The sequence below is a fragment of the Pelophylax lessonae genome (genome assembly GCF_965119305.1).
Source record: "Pelophylax lessonae genome assembly, chromosome: 4".
Classification (NCBI taxonomy): domain Eukaryota; kingdom Metazoa; phylum Chordata; class Amphibia; order Anura; family Ranidae; genus Pelophylax; species Pelophylax lessonae.
The window spans coordinates 600,400,214-600,424,996 of NC_138771.1; the positions used below are offsets into that span (position 1 = coordinate 600,400,214).

The 24,783-nt window shown below is 42.0% G+C and overlaps 1 protein-coding gene across 1 annotated transcript in view; it reads left to right on the forward strand.

The window, feature by feature from the left end:
- Positions 1-24,231, forward strand: part of LOC309553394 (protein HIDE1) — a 38,633-nt gene extending 14,402 nt beyond the window's left edge. Inside the window, exons 2-8 of the mRNA XM_082254572.1 lie at positions 11,140-11,439; positions 12,842-12,892; positions 15,392-15,484; positions 15,572-15,596; positions 17,846-17,886; positions 18,629-18,678; positions 23,913-24,231. Coding sequence (XP_082110698.1) covers positions 11,140-11,439; positions 12,842-12,892; positions 15,392-15,484; positions 15,572-15,596; positions 17,846-17,886; positions 18,629-18,678; positions 23,913-24,014 — 662 coding nt within the window. The 3' untranslated portion in view covers positions 24,015-24,231. The remainder of the gene's footprint in view (positions 1-11,139; positions 11,440-12,841; positions 12,893-15,391; positions 15,485-15,571; positions 15,597-17,845; positions 17,887-18,628; positions 18,679-23,912) is intronic.
- Positions 24,232-24,783: the final 552 nt, after the last annotated feature.

The window sequence follows — 24,783 nt, forward strand, 5'->3', positions numbered from 1 at the left end:
ACAACTGTTTAAAGAATTACTGATCTACTATTACTACTAATACAAGAGCATAACTGAATATGATAGTTGATATACTTGAGTCTTCTGCCATTTTAATACATGGTCCTTTTTTGGAGGCTTCTGAACCTATTGATTTTCCGCACTTATTATTTGGGTGATAACAAGCATATGTGAGCATCACAATTGGTAATTATGGTTTGCAAAGATTTTCAATGCATGTGCCATTCTCTGTGGTCATTATCGGATCATCCATTTTCCTTTATGTAATACAAATTAACCTTTTGATGGATATGGACTCAACGTTTCCCGAGTCCAGTTATAAAGGTATTGGTCAGATTTCTTGTCTCTGTCAATAAGAAAACTCTCAACCTTTGGTCTGATTTATAAAGGTACTTATCCTTCCCCCCAGGATAAGGGCACCATAGGGTACTAGATGGTACCTTTATGTTCCAGGTCCTCCTATTATATCAACTTTCAGTGCCGGTTTACACTAGGTCGCTCCGACTTCGGGGGCGACCTGTGAAGTCCCGGCACCGGGAATGTCTATGCAAGTCGCTCCAAGGTCCCCCCGAAGTACAGGACCCTTTTTCTAAGTCGGAGCGACTTGTGTCGCTCCTATTAGAACGGGTCCTGTAGCACTGCATGGAGCACGACAGACCGCGACTTGTCAGGCTGGCAAGTCGCCTGACAAGTCGCGGTAGTGTGAATGGACACTAAGGAAGGTCAGGTTCCTTCCAGTACAAGGAAACCAGTGTGCACCTTGTGCATTTGAGTGTATGCTTGTCACTGGTGTTGGTGTCCAGTGAGCTATATAAACTGGAGCACTGCAGAGAGAAGTTTCTAAGTGGTCTCTAATTAGGTTCTGATGACCTTAAACCTGACCAACCATATCTACCTTTCTGTGTATGACCTGACTTGCCTTCTGACCAGTCTATTGACCTTTACCTACTTGTTGTGACCTCAGTCTGCCTTTTGGACTCTGTTTGCAGCCCCCTGACTTGCACTTTATCTGTTGCTGACCTCAACCTTGGTCCTGTCCCCTGCTCTGGTATCCTTGCTTTCCTTCACTTGTTTCCTGCTCTGTAGTGCACATTATTCTGCTCTATGCATTTGGCAGCCTGGCGGATCCAGTACTGCCAGCAGCTTCAGCACTCATGCCACTGAGCGCCCCAACCACTCCTTGTCACCACCTTTAGTTGCGTTGGGCAGAAGGTGCAAGAAGAGTCCCTTATCTACTCAGTCTCTACCAGGTACAGTACATGATAGTAATGCCATCACCTGCAATAGTTGAAAAGGGGTTCCCCTGTATTTGGGAAATGGGACTTTAGAGGCTCAAGGAGTAAATACTGTTATATTTTCTTAAAAACTGTAATTTTTATTATTTATAAAAAATAGTTATAGTACAATATATAGAATCAAGTTTATTAATAAGTATAAAAGTAGGGTACCAAAAATACTCATGACATAGTATCACAATGTTGCTGTAACAGTCAACATGCAGAGGTTTACAAAATCGAACCCGTTTCAGAGTTCTAAGACTCCTTCATCAGGGGAGTCTCTACAATATACTGTTGATATGGTCTATGAATAAAGAAATTGTGTCATATTAGTTTAACCACCTACATTTATATTGTATATACATTACATGGCAGTACAAATGGCAAAACGTGGGTTGCAAGATGTATTACTCACACAATGTCTCTAAAGAGTCACCAGTAGGTGTTATTAGGGTGAAAGCCCTTAGGCTGGGCAGGAAATGCTCAGCACACACTGAGACCACCTGGTGCCAAACATGAATATACAAAGCAGATGCTACAGTCTCTCTATTAACTAAGCCCCACTCATCCTTGACCTTGTGTGATCTTTGGCAGTCAATTATGGAAGGCAGAATTTCCATCTCAAGGAATCCCTGATATATGACTTTTTGCAGACATTTTTATTTTTTTTTTGCTTTTTTCAGACATCTTGCTGCCCTGAATGCACATGCACTGCAGTCAAGCAAATGAAAACAAAGCCATGTTTACCCTGGGGTGCATACTCTCAAAGCATAAGGCAATAAAAGGCACAACTAGGAGATTTTTTTTGCAAAACTGTGACATCGGTGATCCCAAACGATCAAGCAATAACAAGTGGCGCAAGATACATACACCATTGCTTGAGTCATAAGCTGAAATTTTCTTCCAATCTTAGTGGACGGATATGGCACTGTGAAAGGTTTTCTTCCTCTTTCTCAATAGAAGAGGAAATTATGGTCATCTGTTGTGTCGAGGTTTTCCATCACAGCAGAACATCTGTGCCTTCCTTGAAATATTTGTCATTGCTTTGTTAATAAAGTGGGAATTCCAAGTTACTTCGTGAGGATTCCAAACGAAACAAAAAAATAGAGCAACCACTTTGAAACCTATCTTTATTTAGAAAATAAAGCTGTGTGAATACCTCTGGGTGAGTCTAGGATGGAAAAGGACCTGGGGGGACTGGTAGACAACAGGCTTGGCAGTGGCATGCAATGCCAAGCGGCTGCAAGCAAAGCCAACAGAATACTGGGATGTATAAAAAAGGGGATTCACTCCAGAAATAAAGAGATTATTCTCCCTCTCTACAAGACTCTGGTCCGGCCACATCTGGAGTATGCTGTCCAGTTCTGGGCACCGGTCCTCAGGAAGGATGTGCTGGAACTGGAGAGAGTCCAGAGAAGGGCAACAAAAATAATTAGGGGAATGGAGGGCATCAGCTATGAGGAAAGACTACAAGCACTGTTTATAGGTGTGCGATTCCCTGAGAAGTTTTCAGTTCGGTTTTAGCCGTCATCCCAAAGTATTTTGAATGGGGAGGTTTTTGGTGCCTCAAGTCAAAGTGTGGGACTTTTTAGGGCTAGTATATAGAGGAGTATCTCTTGAATATAGTAAAATAATATTGATTCATAATAACATATAAAGTGGATACTGTACGTTTGGGTTACAGTAATTGTAGTAAGTATAGTGTATGGGTTAGAGACCCATAGGTGAAGGTGAAGAAAAGTATGAAAGAAGTGACATGGTGGTAAGGTGACATTAGTCTCTCTCTTTTGGTCCGACCGTCTTTTGGGTGGCGTTGGATCTTGGTATGACAGAGTGTTCAGATTTCCTACGCGTTTCGGCGGGGGAGCCTTTATCAAGGAAATATGTCAATCATCTCTGTGGGTATATTAAATGATAGTAAAGGTATTTATTTTATTTTTGACCATTTGGAGACATTTGTTTCTCATTTGGTCATATAGTACATACTTTAGAAGTTAGTAACATGTTGTGCCTGGGCCTGCTTATGGTCCTCGGGTCCTCATAAGAATCAACTGGGTGTAGCTACTGGACACTTACAGAGCATGTCCATAAGCAATTTTTATTTACCGCTAGGCCGTCATGTGGCCAATTACCACAAAAATCGCATGCCACAAGTCCAATTCTCCACTCCACTTTTCTTCACCTTCACCTATGGGTCTCTAACCCATACACTATACTTACTACAATTAATGGAACCCAAACGTACAATATCCACTTTATATGTTATTATGAATAAATATTATTTTACTATATTCAAGAGATACTCCTCTATATACTAGCCCTAAAAAGTCCCACACTTTGACTTGAGGCACCAAAAACCTCCCCATTCAGACTACAAGCACTGAACTTATTCTCTCTGGAGAAGAGACGCTTGATATGATATCAATGTACAAATACTTTACTGGTGACCTTAGCATAAAGAACAAACTATTCAGAGAAAGGGAATACAATAAGACATGTGGCCACTCACTAAAACTAGAGGAAAAACGGTTTAACCTTAAAATACGTAAGGGGTTCTTCACTGTCAGAGCAGTAAGGATGTGGAATTCTCTTCCACAAGCAGTGGTATCAGCAGGGAGCATTGATAGTTTCAAAAAAGTATTAGATGGGCACCTTAAAGACCACAACATAGAGGGGTATACAATGTACGGTTAACATCAAACACACACACATCATACGTTGAACTGGATGGACTGATGTCTTTTTTCAACCTCACAAACTATGTAACTATGTAACTATATAAGATGATTGACATATTAAGAAGTGTTGTAACTGTCATTGGGTCCATTCTGCAAGGAAGGCCTATACCACAGTTGGCTGGCTTCAGTCTGTGTCACTGCCAGAGCAGTCTGCTGTTTGGCACCTTGGTTCCATACCTGATACCTGTTCATCTGTGCAACAGCTTTCCGAAGTCCCCTCGTGCTTAGATGTTTATGCTCCCCATCTGCTGGTTCTTAGTGAGAAGTCCTACCAGACACTTCCTCTGAGGTCATGTCCAAGAACACGAAACCTGTCAGTACACATGGAAATTGGCTAAGCAAAGATCTGTCTGCGTATCAGTTCCCAGGCTCCTGTACCCATGATCTCTGTTCCAGTTCTGATACCCATTTATGACCTCTGTCTGTTTCTCAATAGTCCTTGATATCTACCTACCCTGACCTTTTGCGAGTTCCTTAATTATTCTTGTTATCCTCCTGTTCTGACCTTTTACCTGTTTGACCATGACCTTGCTTACTGATTTTGTAACACTTTTTCGCTTTTGCTTTAGTGTGTCCAAGAGCCCCAACATGGGAGCTGTACACAGCAATGCCCATCATCCCTCGCAGGGTGCTCTCCTTCCTTAGAGCTGGCATCTCAACCATCTTTAGGGCCTACATTTGTCTGGTGACACAGAGGGTCTACTACCTCCATGATAGCCTAGTAAGGTTCCTATACCAACTCCATTGGCTTTGGACTCCAAAGTTGCCAGAGCTGAAGTGATTTGAAAAGGAGAAACATATAGCTTATATAGTGATTTTCTCTCCAATCTTTCCCAGTTTTTGTTCAGATCAGTAAACAGAAGAGTTGTGGAGAAACATCTAGCACTTAGGCTGTAAGTTCCCACACAGGTCTGTTGTTCAGCATGTCTGCTTTTTGCATGGTGAGTCTACAGTTTGAATGTAAGGGTCCGTACACACTTGACGAAAATCGGACGAAATATCCTCCGATTTTTCTCTGTCTTCTCAGCGTTCATTACCATTTTTAGTTGACAGAGCATAAATGTTCACGAAATTTCTCGTCCGATTTTTCTTTTTTTTGGCACATTTGTTCCTAGACTTCCGGGTTGTCAGCAACTTCAGATCATGCGCGGTTTTTCGTATCCGATTTTTCGCGGACGTACTGCATACACATTAAACGAAAATCGGTCATCTGGGGATGGATGAAAAAAATTTTGGTGTTTGTCCCTCCGTTTTTTTTGGTTGAAAATGTCGGGATCGGCTGCTGAAAGTTGTGTACACACTAGGCGAAAATCGGACGATTTTACCTCGGACGGAAATTTCCGGCAGATTTTCTACTAGTGTGTACCCCACTTTAGGTAGAGGGGTCAGTACCCACCAAGACGGGACCGGGGGGGGGGTTAGTTTAGTATTTGCATCAGGGCCCCTAAGGCTAAACTCCAAGCAAACATTCACATACACAGTTAGGAGGCATTTGTATGAACTGTTGTATTTCTGCCAGTTTACCAAGGCCAGTGATCTCACTTTTCTACATGAGCTCCTGAGCTCCACAGCATGGCCATGGGCCCACCCTCAGCCTGCTGTTTTATTAATTAAGTAGCAACAGCCCACTCAAGAGCTGTTTCCTTAGACTACACTGGTCTGCAGGGTTTGGGGAAAGGAGACTGACAGCATTGTGAAAAGTGGTGGAATTTGGTTGGCTCAGAGTGCTGTCCCTCCCTCAGCCGTTTGAAGTCTTACTGTACAGTGGGCTTATATCAGATACATGGATATATATATAGATACATATGGTAGTTACAGAATATATACAGTATATATATATATATATATAAATATATAGTCAAAAGTATTGGGACGCCTGTCTAGTCTTAGTCTGTAGGGATCAATATTGAGTTGGCCCACCCTTTGCAGCTATACAGCTTCAACTCTTTTGGGAAGGCTGTCCACAAGGTTTAGGAGTGTGTCTATGGGAATGTTTGACCATTCCCCCAAAAGTGCATTTGTGAGGTCAGGCACTGATATTGGACGAGAAGGCCTGGCTCGCAGTCTCCGCTCTAAATTCATCCCAAAGGTGTTCTATCAGGTTGAGATCAGGACTCTGTGCAGGCCAGACAAGTTCCTCCACCCCAAACTCGCTCATTCATGTCTTTATGGACCTTGCTTTGTGCACTGGTGTGCAGTCATGTTGGAACAGGGAGGGGCCATCCCTAAACTGCTCCCACAAGGTTGGGAGCATGAAATTGTCCAAAATGTCTTGGTATGCTGACGCCTTAAGAGTTCCCCTAATTGGAACTAAGGGGCCAAGCCCAACTCCTGGAAAAACAACCCCACACCATAATCCCCCCTCCACCAAATGATTTGTTGGACCAATGCACAAAGCAAGGTCCATAAAGACATGGATGAGCGAGTTTGGGGTGGAGGAATTTGACTGGCCTGCACAGAGTCGCTTCTGGAAGAATGGTCAAACATTCCCATAGACACACTCCTAAACCTTGTGGACAGCCTTCCCAGAGGAGTTGAAGCTGTTATAGCTGCAAAGGGTGGGCCAACTCAATATTGAACCCTACAGACTAAGACTGGGATGACATTAAAGTTCATGCGCGTGTAAAGGCAGGAGTCCCAATACTTTTGACAATAAAGTGTGTATATACCTTATTATTAGCTTGGGAGAGATAACACCTTAGTACATTTTTTTTAATACATTCCCAGTGCGTGGCGGGGGAAACTCTGTCTCACACCCACTCACATGCAGGAATGATGTAATCGATTGAGCTAAAGTGAGTGGAAAAGGAGAATCATACAGTATATGGCTTGCAGTATAGGAAGATTTTATCTTCATTTAAGACGGAATAGGATCAACCTAGAGGGAACTATTAAATCTTTGTAAACACCCGCTACAATTAAGTTCTAAGATATTATTGCATAACTTTCTTTTTCCTGAACTCTTGTTGTAAGTGATCATTAGAGGACAGAATTGGTCAAGATCCCCTGCCCTATCCAAGTACCCCTCTTAGGGACACCCCACCCCTGGGTGGGTAGGTACTATGGGTGGGTCTAGCCTATCCCTTTATAATACAGGCCAGAATAACTATAGAGCAGAGGTTGATGGGAAGAGGTACCCCACAGAACATCGCTATGTAGGTTATAGTCCTAGTGGAGTAGTAGTGGGGTAGCTCTGTTGTACGCCCTGAGGAAAACCCAATCCCAGGGAACCTACATCTGAGGAAAATGGAAATGAAGGTCAGCATCCCTGAGTTAAAAATAAGTGCGGCCTGTACAATAATTCTATCGTTAGGTGGAAGGCGGGAGAGGTGTACTAGTGTATTTGGAAGAACTGTACACTATGTTAATATTACAGTAAAGCATTGAAAATGCTGATTGTGTGGATATTCCTTGATTTCTGGAGATAGGCCTCTGGCCGGAAGCATGTGAATAACCAAGATGGTGGAATTCCTCCATTGTACAGGTGTATGGTACCCCATCTTGTTCCTGTTGCATGAGAAAGATGGTAGGCACCCTGGGCTGGTATAGCAGCAATTTAGGGGCCTGCTAACATGCAGGTATCTTTAGACATTTTTTGAGCAAAACAACAAGACATAGGTGATATAATCTTCATATTAAAATTCACCTTTTGACATTGCTGCATTTTTAAAGGAACCAGTGCAGATTCAGTATTATCAAATTCGAAGACTTCAATTCTAAGGAGAATTCTACATAGTTAAAGAGGGCCTGAACTGTGGAAGTTGCGCTCAAAAAAGCTTGCAAAGGACTTGTCACCATTATTCCCTTTGGGCTTTCTGTGTAGAGACAGCTTTCTTGGTAGAAGAGCAGAATTTTGCTTCCTCATATGGGAGCTTCCCCCCTGACAACTGGTTGTCTGTTGATTAACCACTTAAGCCCCGGAAGATTTTACCCCCTTCCTGACCAGGACCTATTTTGCGATATGGCACTGCGTGACTTTAACGGACAATTGCGCAGTCGTACGACGCTGTACCTAAACGAATTTGATGTCCTTTTTTTCCCACAAACAGAGCTTTCTTTTGGTGGTATTTGATCACCTGTGCGATTTTTACTTTTTGCGCTATAAACAAAAAAAGAGCGTCAATTTTGCAAAAATAACAATATTTTTCACATTTTTTTATATGAAATTCCCAAAAAAATGTAAAAATCAATTTTTTTAACATTTTAGGCCAATTTGTTTTATGCTACATATGTTTGGTAAAAAAAATTGCAAAAAGCGTATTTTGATTGGTTTGCGCAAAAGTTATTGCGTTTACTAACTAAGGGAAAGATTTTTGTCATTTTTGTTGTTTTTTTTTTTAACGCGTAATGGCAGCGATCTGCGATTTTTTTTGCAGTACTGCGGCATTGCGGTGGACAGATCGGACCCTTGACTGACATTTTTTGACACTTTTGGGGTTACCAGTGACATTACTACAGTAATCAGTGCTATACATATGCACTGTTACTGTAAAATGACACTGGCAGTGAAGGGGTTAACTTTTTTTTTGAGAGGGAGGGGATATGTGTGTCCCTAGGGGCGTGATTCTAACTGTGATTGGCTGTGGCTTGAGGTGTAGGAACAGTGATCAATGGTCCTACATAGTAGAACCGTATGATCACCATTCTTACACAGGGGAGAATGACAGGCGGCTTTCTCCCTCCAGCGGCGCGCGCTCGCTCCTTAGACCCTCACAGGCTAGCGACGTAGCCCTACATCGCTTTGCCTGTGAGGGGCTGACTGTCGACGTAAATAGTCGTGCGGCAGTCGGCAAGCGGTTAATGGAGGAAAAGCACAGATCTACAGAATGGATGAAGCCGAAGCAAGTAGATCCTTGCACTGCAGGTCCTCCGGCACAACTTCCTCTCCAGCAAGTTGAAGAGCGTGTAGCAAACTGGTGACATCACCGAATCTCATTTCAAGTCTGGTTAGACTAGCAATGTCTTAGATCAGGGGTGTCAAACTCAATTTCATTGCGGGCCGCATCAGCATTATGGTTGCCCTCAAAGGGCCGGTTATATCTGTAAGATTAGATGTCCAGAGCACCCCCACTCCCCCTTAAACCCTTACATGAGATGTCAAGAGCCCCCCACCATCATAAATCAAGAATCACCCACCCTTCCTTACATCACGATGCACCCCTTACCTTGTGCTACTGCCAGGAAGCAGATGCGGGTGGATCTGGGAAGAAGAGAGTGCAAGGTCTGGAGGAGGACCAGAGGAGGACTGGAGTCAGCCTACAGAGTCTGCTGAATGCTGAGACCAGGGGAGGCAGAGACAAGGTTGTGTTGTGGCTGCACAGAGAGGTTCAGGATCTGTAGGAGGAGTTCTGCCCTCCTCTCTGCTGCAGACTGCTAAGAAGGGGGGGGGCAAAGATGAGCCTTTCTGCAGCAGCACAGAGATGCACAGGATCTAGCAATGGAGTTCTGTCCTCTCTGCTGCTGACTACTGAGACAAGGTGGGGGCAGAGACAAGGGGGGGGGGTTCCGCAGCTGCAGGAGAGTTGGGAGGGCCACATGAAATGGCCTGGGGAGCCGCATTCGGCCCACAGGCCTTGTGTTTGACACCTGTGTCTTAGATGATCTCATACTGCTCAAATACAGCTATGAAGCTGTAAGTGTTCTATATTTAATTTTTCAGTGTACTGCTTATGCACAATTACCAATCCTCGATGTTTCATATTACATTGCAGATCTTCCCTTTTTGAGTTCAGGTTCACTTTAAAGACACAACCAAGGCATATCTACTGTAAAAACATACCTGGGAGCTCAAGAATTGATTTCAGAGCCACAGGTGGGGCCAAGCTGTTGCACTGTAGGTTGTACATCCAGGTATGACGTAAATGTTCATATTATTGTAGCGCACCCCCGAAGGAGCCACTGGCATTTCCTCTTTCTCTCTGGCTAAATAACAGTCGAGGGAGTGACTTTTTATGGTTTTACTGCAGATTAATCTTGAATGGGGTGGGGGGGGGCATGGGATACCCCAAAAAATGCTGAACTAGCAAAGGTCGTTGATCTAGTACTGATTCACAGGTGGAACAAGTAGATGACATAGCATTTCCAAGAGAATCACAACTGGCTGAATAATGACTAGAGCCTTTTTAAAGAACAGGGAGCTGCACACAGTCACTAAGGCTCTGAGTTTAGGGCAGTACTCACACGCCACAGGATCATCAGTTGCCTCCTTCCAATATCCAATGACCACTTTTCGGGAAGGGAAAATAAAAACTCACAATATCACAGGACAGCTGGACACCCTCCTCCAACTTTCACCGGCAGCACCAATGATAAGGGGGTAGCACCTGCATATCTGTACAGAGCCCAGCGTATTTTGATTGGTTTGCACAAAAGTTATTGCGTTTACTAACAAAGGGAAAGATTTTTGTCATTTTTTGTGTTTTTTTTTTTTTTTAACGAGTAATGGCGGCGATCTGCGATTTTTTTTGCGGGACTGCGACATTGCGGCGGACACATCGGACCCTTGATTGACATTTTTGACACTTTTGGGGTTACCAGTGACATTACTGCAGTAATCAGTGCTATACATATGCACTGTTACTGTAAAAATGACACTGGCAGGGAAAGGGTTAACTGTATTGGAGAGGGAGGGGTTAAGTGTGTCCCAGGGGCGTGTTTCTAACTGTGATGGGACATGGCTACTAGTGTAAAAACAGAGATCAACGGTCCTACATAGTAGAACCGTCTAATCTCCATTTTTACACAGGGGAGAATGACAGGCGGCTTTGTTTACATTAGCCGCCTGCCTTTCTCCCTTCCCGGCGAACGATCGCGAGTGACCGGCGGACATCAAGTCCGCCGGTCACGTGCACTGACTTGTTAGGGAAGGAGCCGGGGCGGGCGCGCGCCTCAGCGGGCGCGCGCTCGCCCGCTATTGGCTCACAAGCCAGTGACAGGCTAGTGACGTACCGGTACGTCACTTTGCCTGGCCGGGGCTGACCGCCGCAGTATATGTACTTGCGGCGGTCGGCAAGTGGTTAACTAAATGTATCTAACATCCTATACCTAAACTAGGAGGGCACTAAACCATGACAATATGAGGAGTACATTGAATGTTGAGAACCTTTTCCTTTTAAATTATACAGATGATCTACCTGCACCCCAGCTGTCCTCACAAGCGTCTGCTGTCTACAAGGATCAGTCAGTGGTTCTGCATTGCATAGCACCCAGCAGTTACCCAGAAGGCATCTTCGACCTTTATTCTGTAAATAGTAAGGACTGGGTAGAGCGAAAGTCAGCACCAGAGACCAAGAACAGTGTCACATTCACTCTCCAGCCTCCGACAACTGATGGCACGATATCATATTCCTGTGTGTACCGCTGGTGGGAGCAGGACAAGGAAAGGATATCCCAGCATAGCAATGTGGTCAACGTGACCATTCTAGGTGAGTGTTATCCCCTGTGATTGCTAACATTCATCTCTGGCACTGACTTATATAGTTTTCATGCTAATTAGCTATAAAGTTATTATGATCCCTGTAAAGTAGGCACAATGTCTGCTTATACCTTTTTTTAATGTCACCTCTGCGCATCTGAGGATGTCCCCCGAAAACCCAGGAAATTCTTTACTTTTACTCCGACTTAAAGCGGTTGTATCCCCTGTGTAAAAAAAAACAAACCCTGCAGGACAATGGCATAATGTGCTAGTATGCATCGCATACTAGCACATTATGAAATACTTACCTTAGAACGGCGCCCCCACACAGTCGCCCCCCCGGACACCGCTGAGGGAGCTGACATGTTCCCTCGGCGTCTCTCCTGGGTTCGGTGGCCCCAGCACTGTGAGTGGCCGGAGCCGCGATGACGTCACTCCCACGCATGCACGCGGGAGTTCACTTTCTGGCAAGGAGCTCTGAAGGTACGGCAAGATACACCGGACCTTCATAGCGCACGCGCCGTTGGTGTCAGCAGCTGCATGCACGGTGAATATCTCCTAAACCGTGCAGGTTTAGGAGTTATTCATTTTACCTACAGGTAAGCCTTATTATAGGCTTAGCTGTAGGTAAAAATTAAAAAGCGGAGTATACTACCGCTTTAAGGCTGCTTTAAAAACTTTATTTTTTATTTTGGATAGAGTAAGGGATGGTAATAAATCCCTCAGGTTTTTTTTTTTTACTCTCTGTGTCCCATTTCTCAAAACAGGAAGTGAGAAGAAGTCCCTCCAAAGTAAGGAATCCCTGGTTGTCACCAGAACTAGAGTCCCCATTAGAAGATTTCCCCTCTATTCCTGTTCTGGTGACAACACAAAATTTGGAATTTTCTTTCACTTTCTGTGATGATGGTAAACAGGACAAATAGAGTGAATCTCTCTAATGGGGGCACAGACAGCAATAAAAAAAAAAAAAAAAAGCCTGACAGAGGTTCTAATCCCTCTCAACTCTATACAAATTCCTTTAGTTATATTTTAATACATTAGCTCTCCATTTTTCATTTATTTTATTTTGTTTTTTACAAATATTAATATAGCGCTGGCAATTTACGCAGCTCTTTACATGTTCATTGAACATTCACATCAGTCCCTGTCCTCAAGAAGCTCACAGTCTAAGGTCCCTAACTCACATTATTATACAGTATACACATATTAGGCCCAATATAGATGGGAGCCAATCAACTTACCAGCATATAACCAAAACTTTATTTAGATTTATAATTCAACTATTCTACACTTCCGAACTGCATATTTTTTAATCAATTCTCAAAAAAAAAAAAAATATATATATATATATATATATATATATATATATATTTTTTTTTTTTAATACTAATAATATGTAACTTCTCTTACAGGTGAGCCTGCACCTACAGAATCATCCAATGCCTTACAGGCCGCACTACCTGGTAATAAAACAACTGTCTCTATTCTGGTTTATTGTACTCATAGAACACAGCAATTTCAATGCCTGAACTTAAAGAGGTGTTTTTTCAAGTTCATAGGCTTTGAAATCATGTTATATATATTTTTACTATTGATATTAAATGTTGATTTAAAAAAAATAAAATGTAATAAACTTTACTGCACCCATGATGCTGTCATTAGAGGACTATATGGGCTATAAACAACAGCACAGCAGAAGCTGTTTGCCTTTGTACTCTCTATTTGCATGATTTGCATGGTATTTCCGTAACATACTTGTTAAATGACACTAGGGGGTTGATTTACTAAAGGCAAAAACACTGTACACGTTGCTGAGTGCAGTTGCATTCTGCAAGTGCATTTGCTCCAGAGGTTAGTAAATTAGGTAAAGCCTCACTTTGCAAAGAATACCTAATCATGTGCAAGGAAAGTAAAAAAAAAAAAAAAAAACGGTTTTGCTTGCACATGATTGAATGATGTAAGTCAGCAAAGCTCCTGCTCATTTACTAAGCTCTGGAGCAACTGCACTTTGCAAAGTGCACAGTCTATTTGCCTTTAGTAAATCAACCACTATGTACAAATGCTTAAATTGAGTGTACCCTAATGGTACTTTTTTCAAATTCAAAAAAATCTTTGTAAAATAAAAAAAACTAAACAGAACAGGGAGAGAGCAGGTGGAGTCATATATATTATATTTTTAATTGTGTGAACTTCAGACTGAGCTATTGAGATGAGCTCTGAAATTTTATTTAAAATAAAGCAGCCAAGGATAGACAGGAAAACATACAAAAAGGAGACTAGGGTTCCCCTGCTGGCCGGAAAAATAAACATGAAATATTCATATGCAATATTTTCAATATTTAATATTTACCTGTCAAACAATAAGGATTTTTTCATTAAATGAAATAGATACTAAACCTTAGACATTCATTTAAATGGTCTGTCCAGTGTCCACCCACCCATGATAAATTGATATTGCTATGATTTATGATATTGCTGGATGAGGAAAGAACGTTAAACCTTCTTACGGTTTCTTATACCTCTCGGAGACTCTGGTGATGAGATGTTTGAGTTCTTGGGTCTACACATTTGCAGTAGCCACTACGAGGGGGTCCCGCTCTTCCTGCTAAAATTTTGACTTACCTTGTTTTCTGGAGCATGCACCAGATAGAGTGGGAACACCCCATTGTTTACAGGAAATCCCAACTTTTAGGTAAGTGGTGAACAGAGTCTGAATTGGGGCAGGTAGACCCTGAAGTAAAGCCAAAGGAAGGCTAATCCAACCTCTCTAACTGAATGATTTAAGTGGTCTAAGTTTTTAAACTGGACATAGACACTGGATGGCATTGGGATGGATTGTGTCTGATTTCTGATTGGTGTTTAGACATCCACTTTTGTATGGCATGAGTCTGAACACTCAGCAAGCACTCACTATGCGACAAATATAGATGGCCTGGAATTTTAGACCTGGCTGAATTCAACACTCATACAGTTTGCAGGCACATTCTACTGTTGTCACAATCAGAAAACCCACCCTGATATTAGCCATGCAACCAGCCCTTAAGACAGGGGTGTAACTACAGGAGGAAAATGGAGGAGATTGGTTCCTCAGGTTCCTCTGTATGCTGCCTCCGCCACTCCTCCTATCCAGTTCACTTGTGTTCTGCTGTCTCTGGGCCCCTGTGTGCTCCCCTGCTCCCCCCCCCACTGTGCTGCCCCCCCCCCCACTGTGCTCCCTCCCCTCTCCTGCCTGCTGCTGCAGGGGATGTGTCACAAAGGAAAACCAGGAAGGGTCGGTAAATATGTAATTTATCAGCTCCTTCCTTTACTGAATGGACAGAGTCATAGTCAGTGACACTGTAAAAAAATAAAATAAAATGATAAAAAAATAATACAATTACAATACCAAAAAAAAAACTACTGACTCCAGTGGGTGAACTTCCAGGATCACACTTCCAACCGGGCCCTGGCATTCCACCACCGTGGGGAGGCCCCAAGATGGCAGGAAGGGGGCCCTCTGCAGAACTTGTGAAAGGGTCCTGCTGCGGGACCGTAATAAAGGGCCCCGCAACGAAAGTAAAGTGCCCCAGGATCAGTGGGAAGAGCTCCAGGCTTGAAGGTAAGGGCCCCGGCCAGGGGTCTGAGGGGCCCTTCATGGTTTCTTGTTATGCCTTTGCCTTAAGAGCATGTAGACAGTTAAGTGGCTGCAAAGAAGCTGCAAGAGATCAGTAGCACTGAGATTTAACAAACAATTAAAAAAAATATATATATAAAAAAGTGAAGTCAAATACTTTATAAAAAAAAAAAAGTTTTTTTTGATACACAATGCTTTAGCATTCTGTTAGTATATATCTACTTTAATACTACTACTACCAATATTAATAATAATAATAATAATAATAATAATAATCATTTATGTCTACATCTACTACTGTCAGTTCTGGTTATATTTATTTATATTTTCCTTCTGCTGTGTACTGTAGTTCCTTTGTGGGTGATCCTCCTGGTCTCTGGGCTCATTGGTTTTGCAATCCTGGTGGCTTCTGTATCTCTGATTGTTTGCCTAATTCAAAGAAGTAAGTATCCTCTGTATGTCTCTGGATTTTGTAATCTTCATCATTTGTCCACCCTGTATATAATCTGATTTATTTCTTAATTGCTAGGGAAACAGAAGAGGCAGGAACAGAGGTAAGCGTAGGTGACATAGGAACTTCTTGTCCTCTTCTATGCTTTTTGTATTGTTTTTTGAAATAAACTCATATTCAACCATAAGGTACTTTTTGTCTGTCGCAGACATTTTTCTAACTGATTAAAACCCATTAAAGATTGTTTGCATTTCATTAAATAGAATGCGCATTTTCCTGTGTGTGTGAGGATCCTTTTCTGATAGATCTCTCCGTTCATGTATTGGGTAGGGCCTGGTTCTCATATGCTTTAAGCCCCGTACACACGCACAGATTGTTGGCCGTAAATTGTTGGCCAACGTCCGATCTGCCGATTGTTGGCTTGTTAGTATGATGCTTCCGACAACCAACTGCAAATTTTCGGCCGAAAAAAATCTGGTGTGCAGGCTATAAAATTTTTGTTGGCCAACAAAGAACGGCTGATTGTTCCTCAGTCAGTACAGATTTCGGCAGACAAAAATCAGATGAGCAAGACTGGGCATGCTCAAAGAAGAAAAAACACACGGAAAGTCAACCATCACATGACATCACTTCTGAAGTTGGTTTTTGTTGGCCAACAAAAGTCCAGTGCAGGTCTAGAGCACATTTCAACCAACAAACAACACTGGACAAAAGTTGGCCGATCAGTTGGCCAACAATCTGTGCGTGTGTACGAGGCTTTAGCTTGTAAATACTACTCTGAGGACTCGGAGCACTGTGCACAACCAGCACTCTAAGTTTTTTTGCAACCATCAAGAAGCTTTCTTGGAACTCTTAAGGCTCCTTCACATGGGTGGCCACAGAGCAGTAAAAACTGTCAGTTGAGATTGCCCATCCAAAGCAGGGCATGCAGCCAGTCAGGGCTGTATACATGCCGGGGCCATGTCAAACATGAAACAGCATATTGCAGTGGGTGATGAATTCAACCCATGTAAGCGTGTGAGGCCAAACTGCAACTGCAATTGCAGCATGGTGGTGCAACAATTACACCATGGATCGCTTTTCTGAGGTCTGCCACACAAATGAATGAGCACACAGATCTTAGTCTGCATTCATATCTGAGTGTCATGTGAATGGGAGTTGTAAATTACATTTTATTTTTTATTCTCCTGTACCTTTTTAAGTGTTTTTTACCCAGCGTTTTTGGGTGTTTCTCACACACGAAAAAATGTGCATCAGCCGGCTGCATTTGGAGTGCCATTACTGATGAATAGCAACGCAGGCGTGTTGGACGTTCACAGAATGCTTAGATGTTAATAGAGCCTAAATGTTTTAAAACATTTTTAAAAAGGCTTTTCTGCAAACACAAAGGTCATTACCGTGTTTCTGGTCGCCATTGTCTTCTAGTGCTATGCTGGCTTTTGCATTGGACATGCTTCCTAGCGTGGCACATACCTAGTCCTCCACTGTGCCCTGTGGTTCCTTCTGCTGACCGCTATGTCATTATTATGGTCTATGGTAAAGTAGAGGCTGGAAGAAGAAGCCACAGTGCGCAAAGTGGAATCAGCCAATCCGACAGTCCTGGAAGTGTCGGATGTTGAAGATGTTTAAGCCAGGGTAGCCATGAAGATTTGTGGCATCGGTGGCAGTATGCAGAGCAAAAGCAAGTAATTAGCCTGTTGTTCATTAAGTATTTAGTCTTTAAAGTTGGCTGAAAATATTGAATATGTCTTGTAAATGTTTGCTATACACATTTTCTTCCATTGACAAAAGCTGATGATGTGAACAAGGACAAGAATGCTTCTGGAGAGCGTTGGTTGCCATCAGCATATGATATTTGGAAATATAAGACTTCGCGCTATGGGGTATATATAATGGATGTGTCAGTGGGCTGCAACCTCCCAGAAAATAGCCGAGGCTATATGCTATATAAAATGAAGGTAAAGGAGTGGGAATGGCGCTGCCTACTAATGAAACGGTAATGGTATCTAGACAGGATACCTGTCTAGATACCATTACCGTTTCATTAGTAGGCAGCGCCATTCCCACTCCTTTACCATCAGCATATGATATTTGGCTGTGGATCTACACCCAGTCAGATGTTGGTTGCAGAACTGGATGGCAGGGAGCTTGTGTGTAGCTTATGGTGTTTGGTTATATCTGTGTTTTCTCTAGGTAACATCTTGGTTGGCAAAGATTAGGGAGTGTTTGCAAAGGGGGTGGACGTAAGATTTTATTGTTTTAGATTTCATATCATTGGGAAAGTTATAGGTTTGTCCATTCTGTAGCTCTGTCACCTACTACGTGTAACTGTCTACTGTTTCCAATCTACAGGGATAAAGAATCTATCTGGATTAATCAAGAGTTGGCAAAAGGTTGTTTTCATTTTCATCCTTCACTTACATTATGGGGTTGATTTACTAAAGTCAAATTTACTGTGCACTTTTGAAAGTGCAGTTGCACTCTGCAAGAGGAGTTGCTCCAGAGCTTAGTAAATGAGGGAGAGCTCTGCTGACTTCCATCATCCAATCATGCGCAAGAAAAAAATGCTGTTTATTTTAATTTTTCTTGCATGTGATTGGTTGTTCTTTGTAAACCTCATTTACTAAGCGTTGGGGCAACTGCACTTTTAAAGGGGACTATTTGCCTTTAGTAAATCAACCCCTATGTGTCTTTCCTCAGCCCTTCGTGCTAAGCCTTCAGTGTATTTCCTCATCACTCAATTCAGTTCATGCATCATCCTCATTCTTGGTTCATTCCTTGTCTTTACTCCCAATTTACTCCTCTTCCTCACTACTCGACCTTCACTCACTTTTCATTCCCATATGGAAGAAAAATGTATTTCCAATATATTTAGGGAAAAAATATTTTGAAATATATTAAATATGGCCAACATTGTAGCATTTCAAATACATTTCCAATATATTTGGGAAAAAATAAAAAATGTTTTTTTAAAATATATTTTTAATATATTTTTCTTCCATGTGGGTTTTTATGGCCGTTTGCTCCCTCACTGATATGCCTCCCCTTGTCTTACTTCCTGCCTGCTGTCCATGGTACTTGCCTCTTTCTTACTTGTATAAGAGCCTACTTTTATTTCTTCTCCTCTTCTTACAGATTGGACTCTGAGCCGTAATAACAAGGTCTTTCCCATGGTGAGCTCTCAGGTACGCCTATTGCATGTTTATTTCTACCAATATATTATGGATTGTATTTGGGACCTTTAATTCTGTGTTCAGTATGTGGAAAATCTATTAAACTTTGATGAATAACTTTTGTATGGAAGAGTCAATGGTAAAAACAATACTTGATGTCTACTTTGGTCAAAAGCAACGGTCAACGAATGCTTATCTAGAGTTCACTGACCTGTGTAGTGAGAAAATCTTTGCCCTTTTTGAGGAATTCCACAAAGGACATTTGGGAGATAATGACAGAAGTGAATGAACCGTATTCCCTTTTCTGATAACCTTCCTCTGGCCAAAGTGTGGGCAGGGGTTCTGTTGCATTCAGAGAAGTTGTCATAGAGTAAGGTGGACCAAGGGGTGACAGCTAACTAACAGATGCCTAAGCAGTGTAAGTTGTTGGTCAGATGGTCAGAGCAGACAGAGTCAGCTGGGTGAAGGGCAAGCATAAACAAATATATGAGTACAAATGCAGCCTGAACAATCACAGGGCATGAAAAGTTGTTGTGGAAATTTTGATAGACATTTCTTTAGTTAAATAGTCATAATGTCTCCCAGTGTCGAGTTTTACCGATAATTGCTATTTACAGTGATTATCGCTTTAACTGTCATTGCAGGAAAGACTTGTTGGTGAAAATCTTCCATTGGATGAGATGGCACAATACTAGTAGCAGAGAGAGTCCATCGCACAGATCTATGTCTGCAGTTCGGGGCCCTGTACTGCTGAGATATGTCTGTGATATTGAAATTCTTAGCATTGTACCAAGATAAATAGATGGCTCCTTTTAGTCACATTCGATCGGTGTGACTGGGGGGCTGCTGCTATTATCTTATGCAGATAAAACCTCATCAACTGGAACAAATAGAATGGTCACTATCAAAAATGGTTTATATATGAAGTATTTTTGATGAAGACCCACTAACAAGTAATGGACTCATGTTTATGGATTGACATGAATGAACAATGAAAAGCCATGTGCCCCTTGTGGCAGTTGAGCCCTTTGTTCGCTCGTGTCCATTCATGGGCATGTACTCCAGTTTCTATTGTTTTTTTGAATGTATACTTGTTCTGTGATTGGTGGTTTTGAAGCCCCTCTCTGTAACTCCCTTTTGTTAAATAAACCGGATGTGTCCTGGAAGAGGGCAGTTTTACTCAGAGGGACCCTCCAGAGAGCATCGGATTGACTACAGCAAGCGTGTCTGTTCATTTCTTTGCTGCCAGTGCTTGGTAAACCGTGACACAAAAGAGCGGTACAATTGTACTTTTCAGTACAAGCTATTAATGGAGCTTGGTGCGTAATAATCTTGAGCGCACTGAAGCGGGTTTTCATGCTCCAAGCCCTATTAATTTCCACGACAAAAGTCCTCTATCCAGCCTATGAGACAATGTGCAGAAGTTCTGCTGACTTCCATCATCTAATCATGTGCAAGCAAAAAACTGCAAAATGTTATTTTCCTTGCATGTGATCGGGTATTCCTTGTAAAGTGAAACTTTACCTCATGTACTAAGCTCTGGAGCAATTGCACTTTGCAAAATGCACAGTCTTTTTGCCTTTAGTAAATCAACCCCTATATCTCATACCTGAGGGGACACTAAGGAAACTGAAAATCACTGTAGTAGTCGGCGTTACTACAGTGATAGCTGCAATCTTCGAGTCCTGCTGTGAGCACCTTCTTCTCTGCACATTTACCAAAGGGGGTTTCTAGCTCAACACTGCCACCATTCATAAATCGCCTTCTATATTTTTTCAATGAATACAAGGTGTTCTCTGATTGGATAAGGCAGAGATTGTACCATCACCGCCCCTTCCTCTCCCCCTCATCCAATCAGAGAACGCTTTGTATTCATTGAAAAAAGTACAGGGAGTTCTATGAGTGCCGACCGAATGACCCCCCCTCTGGTAAGTGTGCAGAGGGAAAGTTGCTTGCACAGAATTCCAGCAAGACTGGGAAGATCATGGCTACCACCATAGTAGCGCCAACTACTAACTACTATAGTAATTTCCAGCTTTCCTAGTGAGCCATCAGGTATGCTTAAAGGATACTTAGACCGTGCTAAGATGGACCAATGCAAGTATGCAATACAGATTATTCCTGGGGTTAGGCTTGAAGTTGCACCAGCACATTAATGAGACGGGAGATGAGTCCCCAAAATGAAACCAACATGTGGTCAGCAGAAGCACCCAATAAAAAGGTGATTCCAAGTACAATCTTCAGGAAGGTCAATATTTATTGATCCTAAGAACAGGTTAAAACACTCCAAAACTGGGAACTATGACCTTTAGCATTCTGTATCATGAAAAATTATTACTCCATCATATACTGAGATATGAGATTACAGTATACCCAAACAACTATTACCACACAATATTACAGTACAAACCATTGCATATGTGTAGCTTACTACAACACCCAATATGCATACACTATATTACCAAAAGTATTGGGACGCCTGCCTTTACACACACATGAACTTTAATGGCATCCCTGTCTTAGTCCGTTGGGTTCAATATTGAGTTGGCCCACCCTTTGCTGCTATAACAGCTTCAACTCTTCTGGGAAGGCTGTCCACAAGGTTTAGGAGTGTGTCTATGGGAATGTTTGACCATTCTTCCAGAAGCGCATTTGTCAGGTCAGGCACTGATGTTGGATGAGAAGGCCTGGCTCGCAGTCTCCGCTCTAATTCATCCCAAAGGTGTTCTATTGGGTTGAGATCAGGACTCTGTGCAGGCCAGTCAAGTTCCTCCACCCCATACTCACTCATCCATGTCTTTATGGACCTTGCTTTGTGCTCTGGTCCAAATTATTGGGTGGAATGAGGATTATGGTGTGGGGTTGTTTTTCAGGGGTTGGGCTTGGCCCCTTAGTTTCAGTAAATGGAACTTATAAGGTGTCAGCATGCCAAGACATTTTGGACAATTTCATGCTCCCAACTTTGTGGGAACAGTTTGGGGATGGCCCCTTCCTGTTACAACATAGCTACGCACCAGTCTGTTGACACAGACAGTGGGACTTGGCACCAACCCCCGCCCCTCGCTCCCTTGTTACTGGCTTTGTTTGACAGCAGTAAGAGCCGATGGCTCCGTGTGCCCCAGCAAAGCCAGTGAGACCTGGAATTGAGGGGAGAGAAGAGCTTCAGACGGGCACAGCACTGGATTGAATGAGGGCTCAGGTAAGTAAAAGGGAGAGGGGGGGGGATGCTGACACCTAAACATTTTTTTACCTTAATGCAAGTGTAGCCCTGCCCCCTTGGGGGTGGCTTATTGCATGGGCGTCCTCATCACCTCTGACACCCTGAGCCTGCTCCAACCCATCTGACACTATCAGTTCTGTCATGGTAAATGATTGAGACCACAAAGGTTGCAGTGAATAAACAATTTACTGCTCTTTTAGTTTTAGAAGTAAATCAAAGTAATCAAACAAAAATCTGAAATAACACAATCGTTGCAAAGGAGAAAGGATCTAGAGTTCCCAGCCAAGGATTTATGCCTTTTTGCTCAGCACTCAGGATCCAGTACACAGGCCACACATAAATACACAAACAAATGTGTATGTATGCTAAGAGGATGGTGTTCTGCAACAGTGAGCAATGCTTTAACTAATAAATGTGGTTAGAGAGAGACCGCGGATAAAGTTACTATACTCAATGACTTAAATGCAAAGTAAACAGTGTAATGCTATAACATCAACTTAGCAAAGTGCACTCTGTATACTGACGGGGTTTAAGATGAACTGCAAACGTCTCCTGGAGAGTGAGGCCTCACTTATCTTCACCGGCAAGGAATCCCACAATCCAAGAAAGTATTTGTAATCCAAAGAGAGGCAAATACAATTTGTCCTGCAATTCACCACAGATTAACAGCCTAGAACTGGATTGAGGGCTTAAGGCCTGATTCACCCACCTCGCACTATATTTGTATCTGTGTCCAGTGGTTTGACTAAGTGTCAGTATGGCCTTATTAAAGTACACAATCTATTTGCCCTTTCCAGAATCAGTCTAGGTCTGTAATGTAAGAGAGATGTAGATACTGGATGTCTCTCACCCAAACCGGGAGATCCGTTTCACTCTGCGACCAGGCCCCGCTCTCATCAGTGTCTCCATCTTCCTGTCAGCAACCTTCCACTCGGCCACGCCACCGAGACTCCTTCGCACACTCACACTGCTGGCTTCACTTCGGGGTCTGCCACTAGGCCTCGGCCTAAGTTCCTGCGATCCGCAGCAGTTCTTCCCCCTTCTTTCCAGTCCGCTGTCCTTGAGGCAAGAGAGCGAAGCAAAGTCCCGCCTCCCTTTATATAACCACCCCCAGCAAGCTCCGCGCATCCTGTTGCTCCCTTGGAGAAGGGTCCCTCTGTCTCAGCAGTCTATGATCCTGGCTCCTTCGAGACTACATTTCCCATAATGCCGAAATCACAACACCAGCCGTGCGACCCGGCTACACAAAGAATGCATTAAGGTAAAAAATGTTTAGGCTTTACATCTACTTTAGTAAAATCAAATGAAAAAAAAAGAATAAAATTGAATAAAACAGAACAGAATAGAAAAACAATTGAATGGAATAAAATAAAATTGAAAACAAATCAAATAGAATAGAATAAAATAGAATAGAGAAGAAAATAAAAGAATAGAATGGAAAAGAATAGAATAAAAAAGAATAAAATAGAATAGAATGAAAAAATAGAATAGAAAAGAATAGAATAAAATAGAATAGAAAAAATAGAATAGAAAAGTATACAATAAAACAGAATAGAAAAGAAAAGAATATAACAGATATGAATTATAAAGAATAGAATACAATAGAATAGAAAATAAAGGAATAGAATAGAAAAGAATAGATTAGAATAGAAAAAATGAACAAATTTAGCCATCTTCAGAAATGTGAATTATGAATCAAAATTTGAAAAAATGAATATATGAGACAAATCCAAATATACTAAATTAATTTAAAAAACAAATCATTCTAACAGAACAAATAAGACAAACTAAATAAATAACTTAACGAACAAATCCGAAATGAAGCAAAACACATTTTTTCTGTTGTGCACATCTCTACAAAGGCTGTTCATGAAGATAGATTCAAGTATTGATTTTAGCTGCATTTAAAATGTGTTTGATGATTTTAGTCAATGCATAACATAGTAAAAGTTTTTTCACATTTGTCTGGAGTAGTGCTTTAATCCATGTAACTGAATAATCAGCTTATTCTTTTCCCTTGAACCAGGAATCCACCACAGAGACCGAGATGTCCCATCCATACTTGACCAATAAAAACTCTTATACATTCCATGGATCTGCAGCACCTTTCAGCAGCTTCAGAGCATGACCTGACTACGATTTCATTTCCAAATCAGGACTGTGACCTCTTCTAACCAAAGTGCAGACTCTGTGATCCATGGAGCAGATCTCTAGTTTGTGTCCTTGTTTGCCTTTGTTCTTATTCGAATGTCAGTTAAGGAACATTCACTGATGTTCAAAGCCTGAAGACCTAAACAGGACATATCCTGGGTCTTGATGTGACATTACCAATATGTAATTGATTATCTACATTATAATAGTATAAATGTATTTCAGTCTTAAAAAATACATCTTTTAAATACATTTTTCTAATCCAGAAAAGACAAAAAATAAAGAAGGATCCAGTTTGCTTTAAAAGAAGAAAAAGCCTCCCTGGCCCACTTTAGGGCCCATTTTGATCTATGTGTGTGCGCAGAGGTGTGTTTTTTTATAGGCAGGGCCATTGTCTTGCATTATTGTGCATTTTCTGTGTCTTGACATGTGTTGCTGTGCATTTTCAATGCATTTTTGAATTTAGAATTTGGAGTGCATAGGGTTCACAGCCAATGGCCAAGACCGGTTACTATGGTTCTACCTTTTTCCAGGGAATCAAAAGGCATGCTATATGTGTTTTGATGCGCTGCCCATGACTTCAATGGGCCTCCCATGGCATTTGACTTGGTGAGTTAACAGAAAGAAGGAAAGGGGATGAGTGAAGAATATAGTAAAGACAGGTAGTGGCAACAAGAGACCAATGGACAACAAGCAATAAAGGAAGATTGTCCCATCACACTTTTTAGTAGGTTAGAACTTGTTAG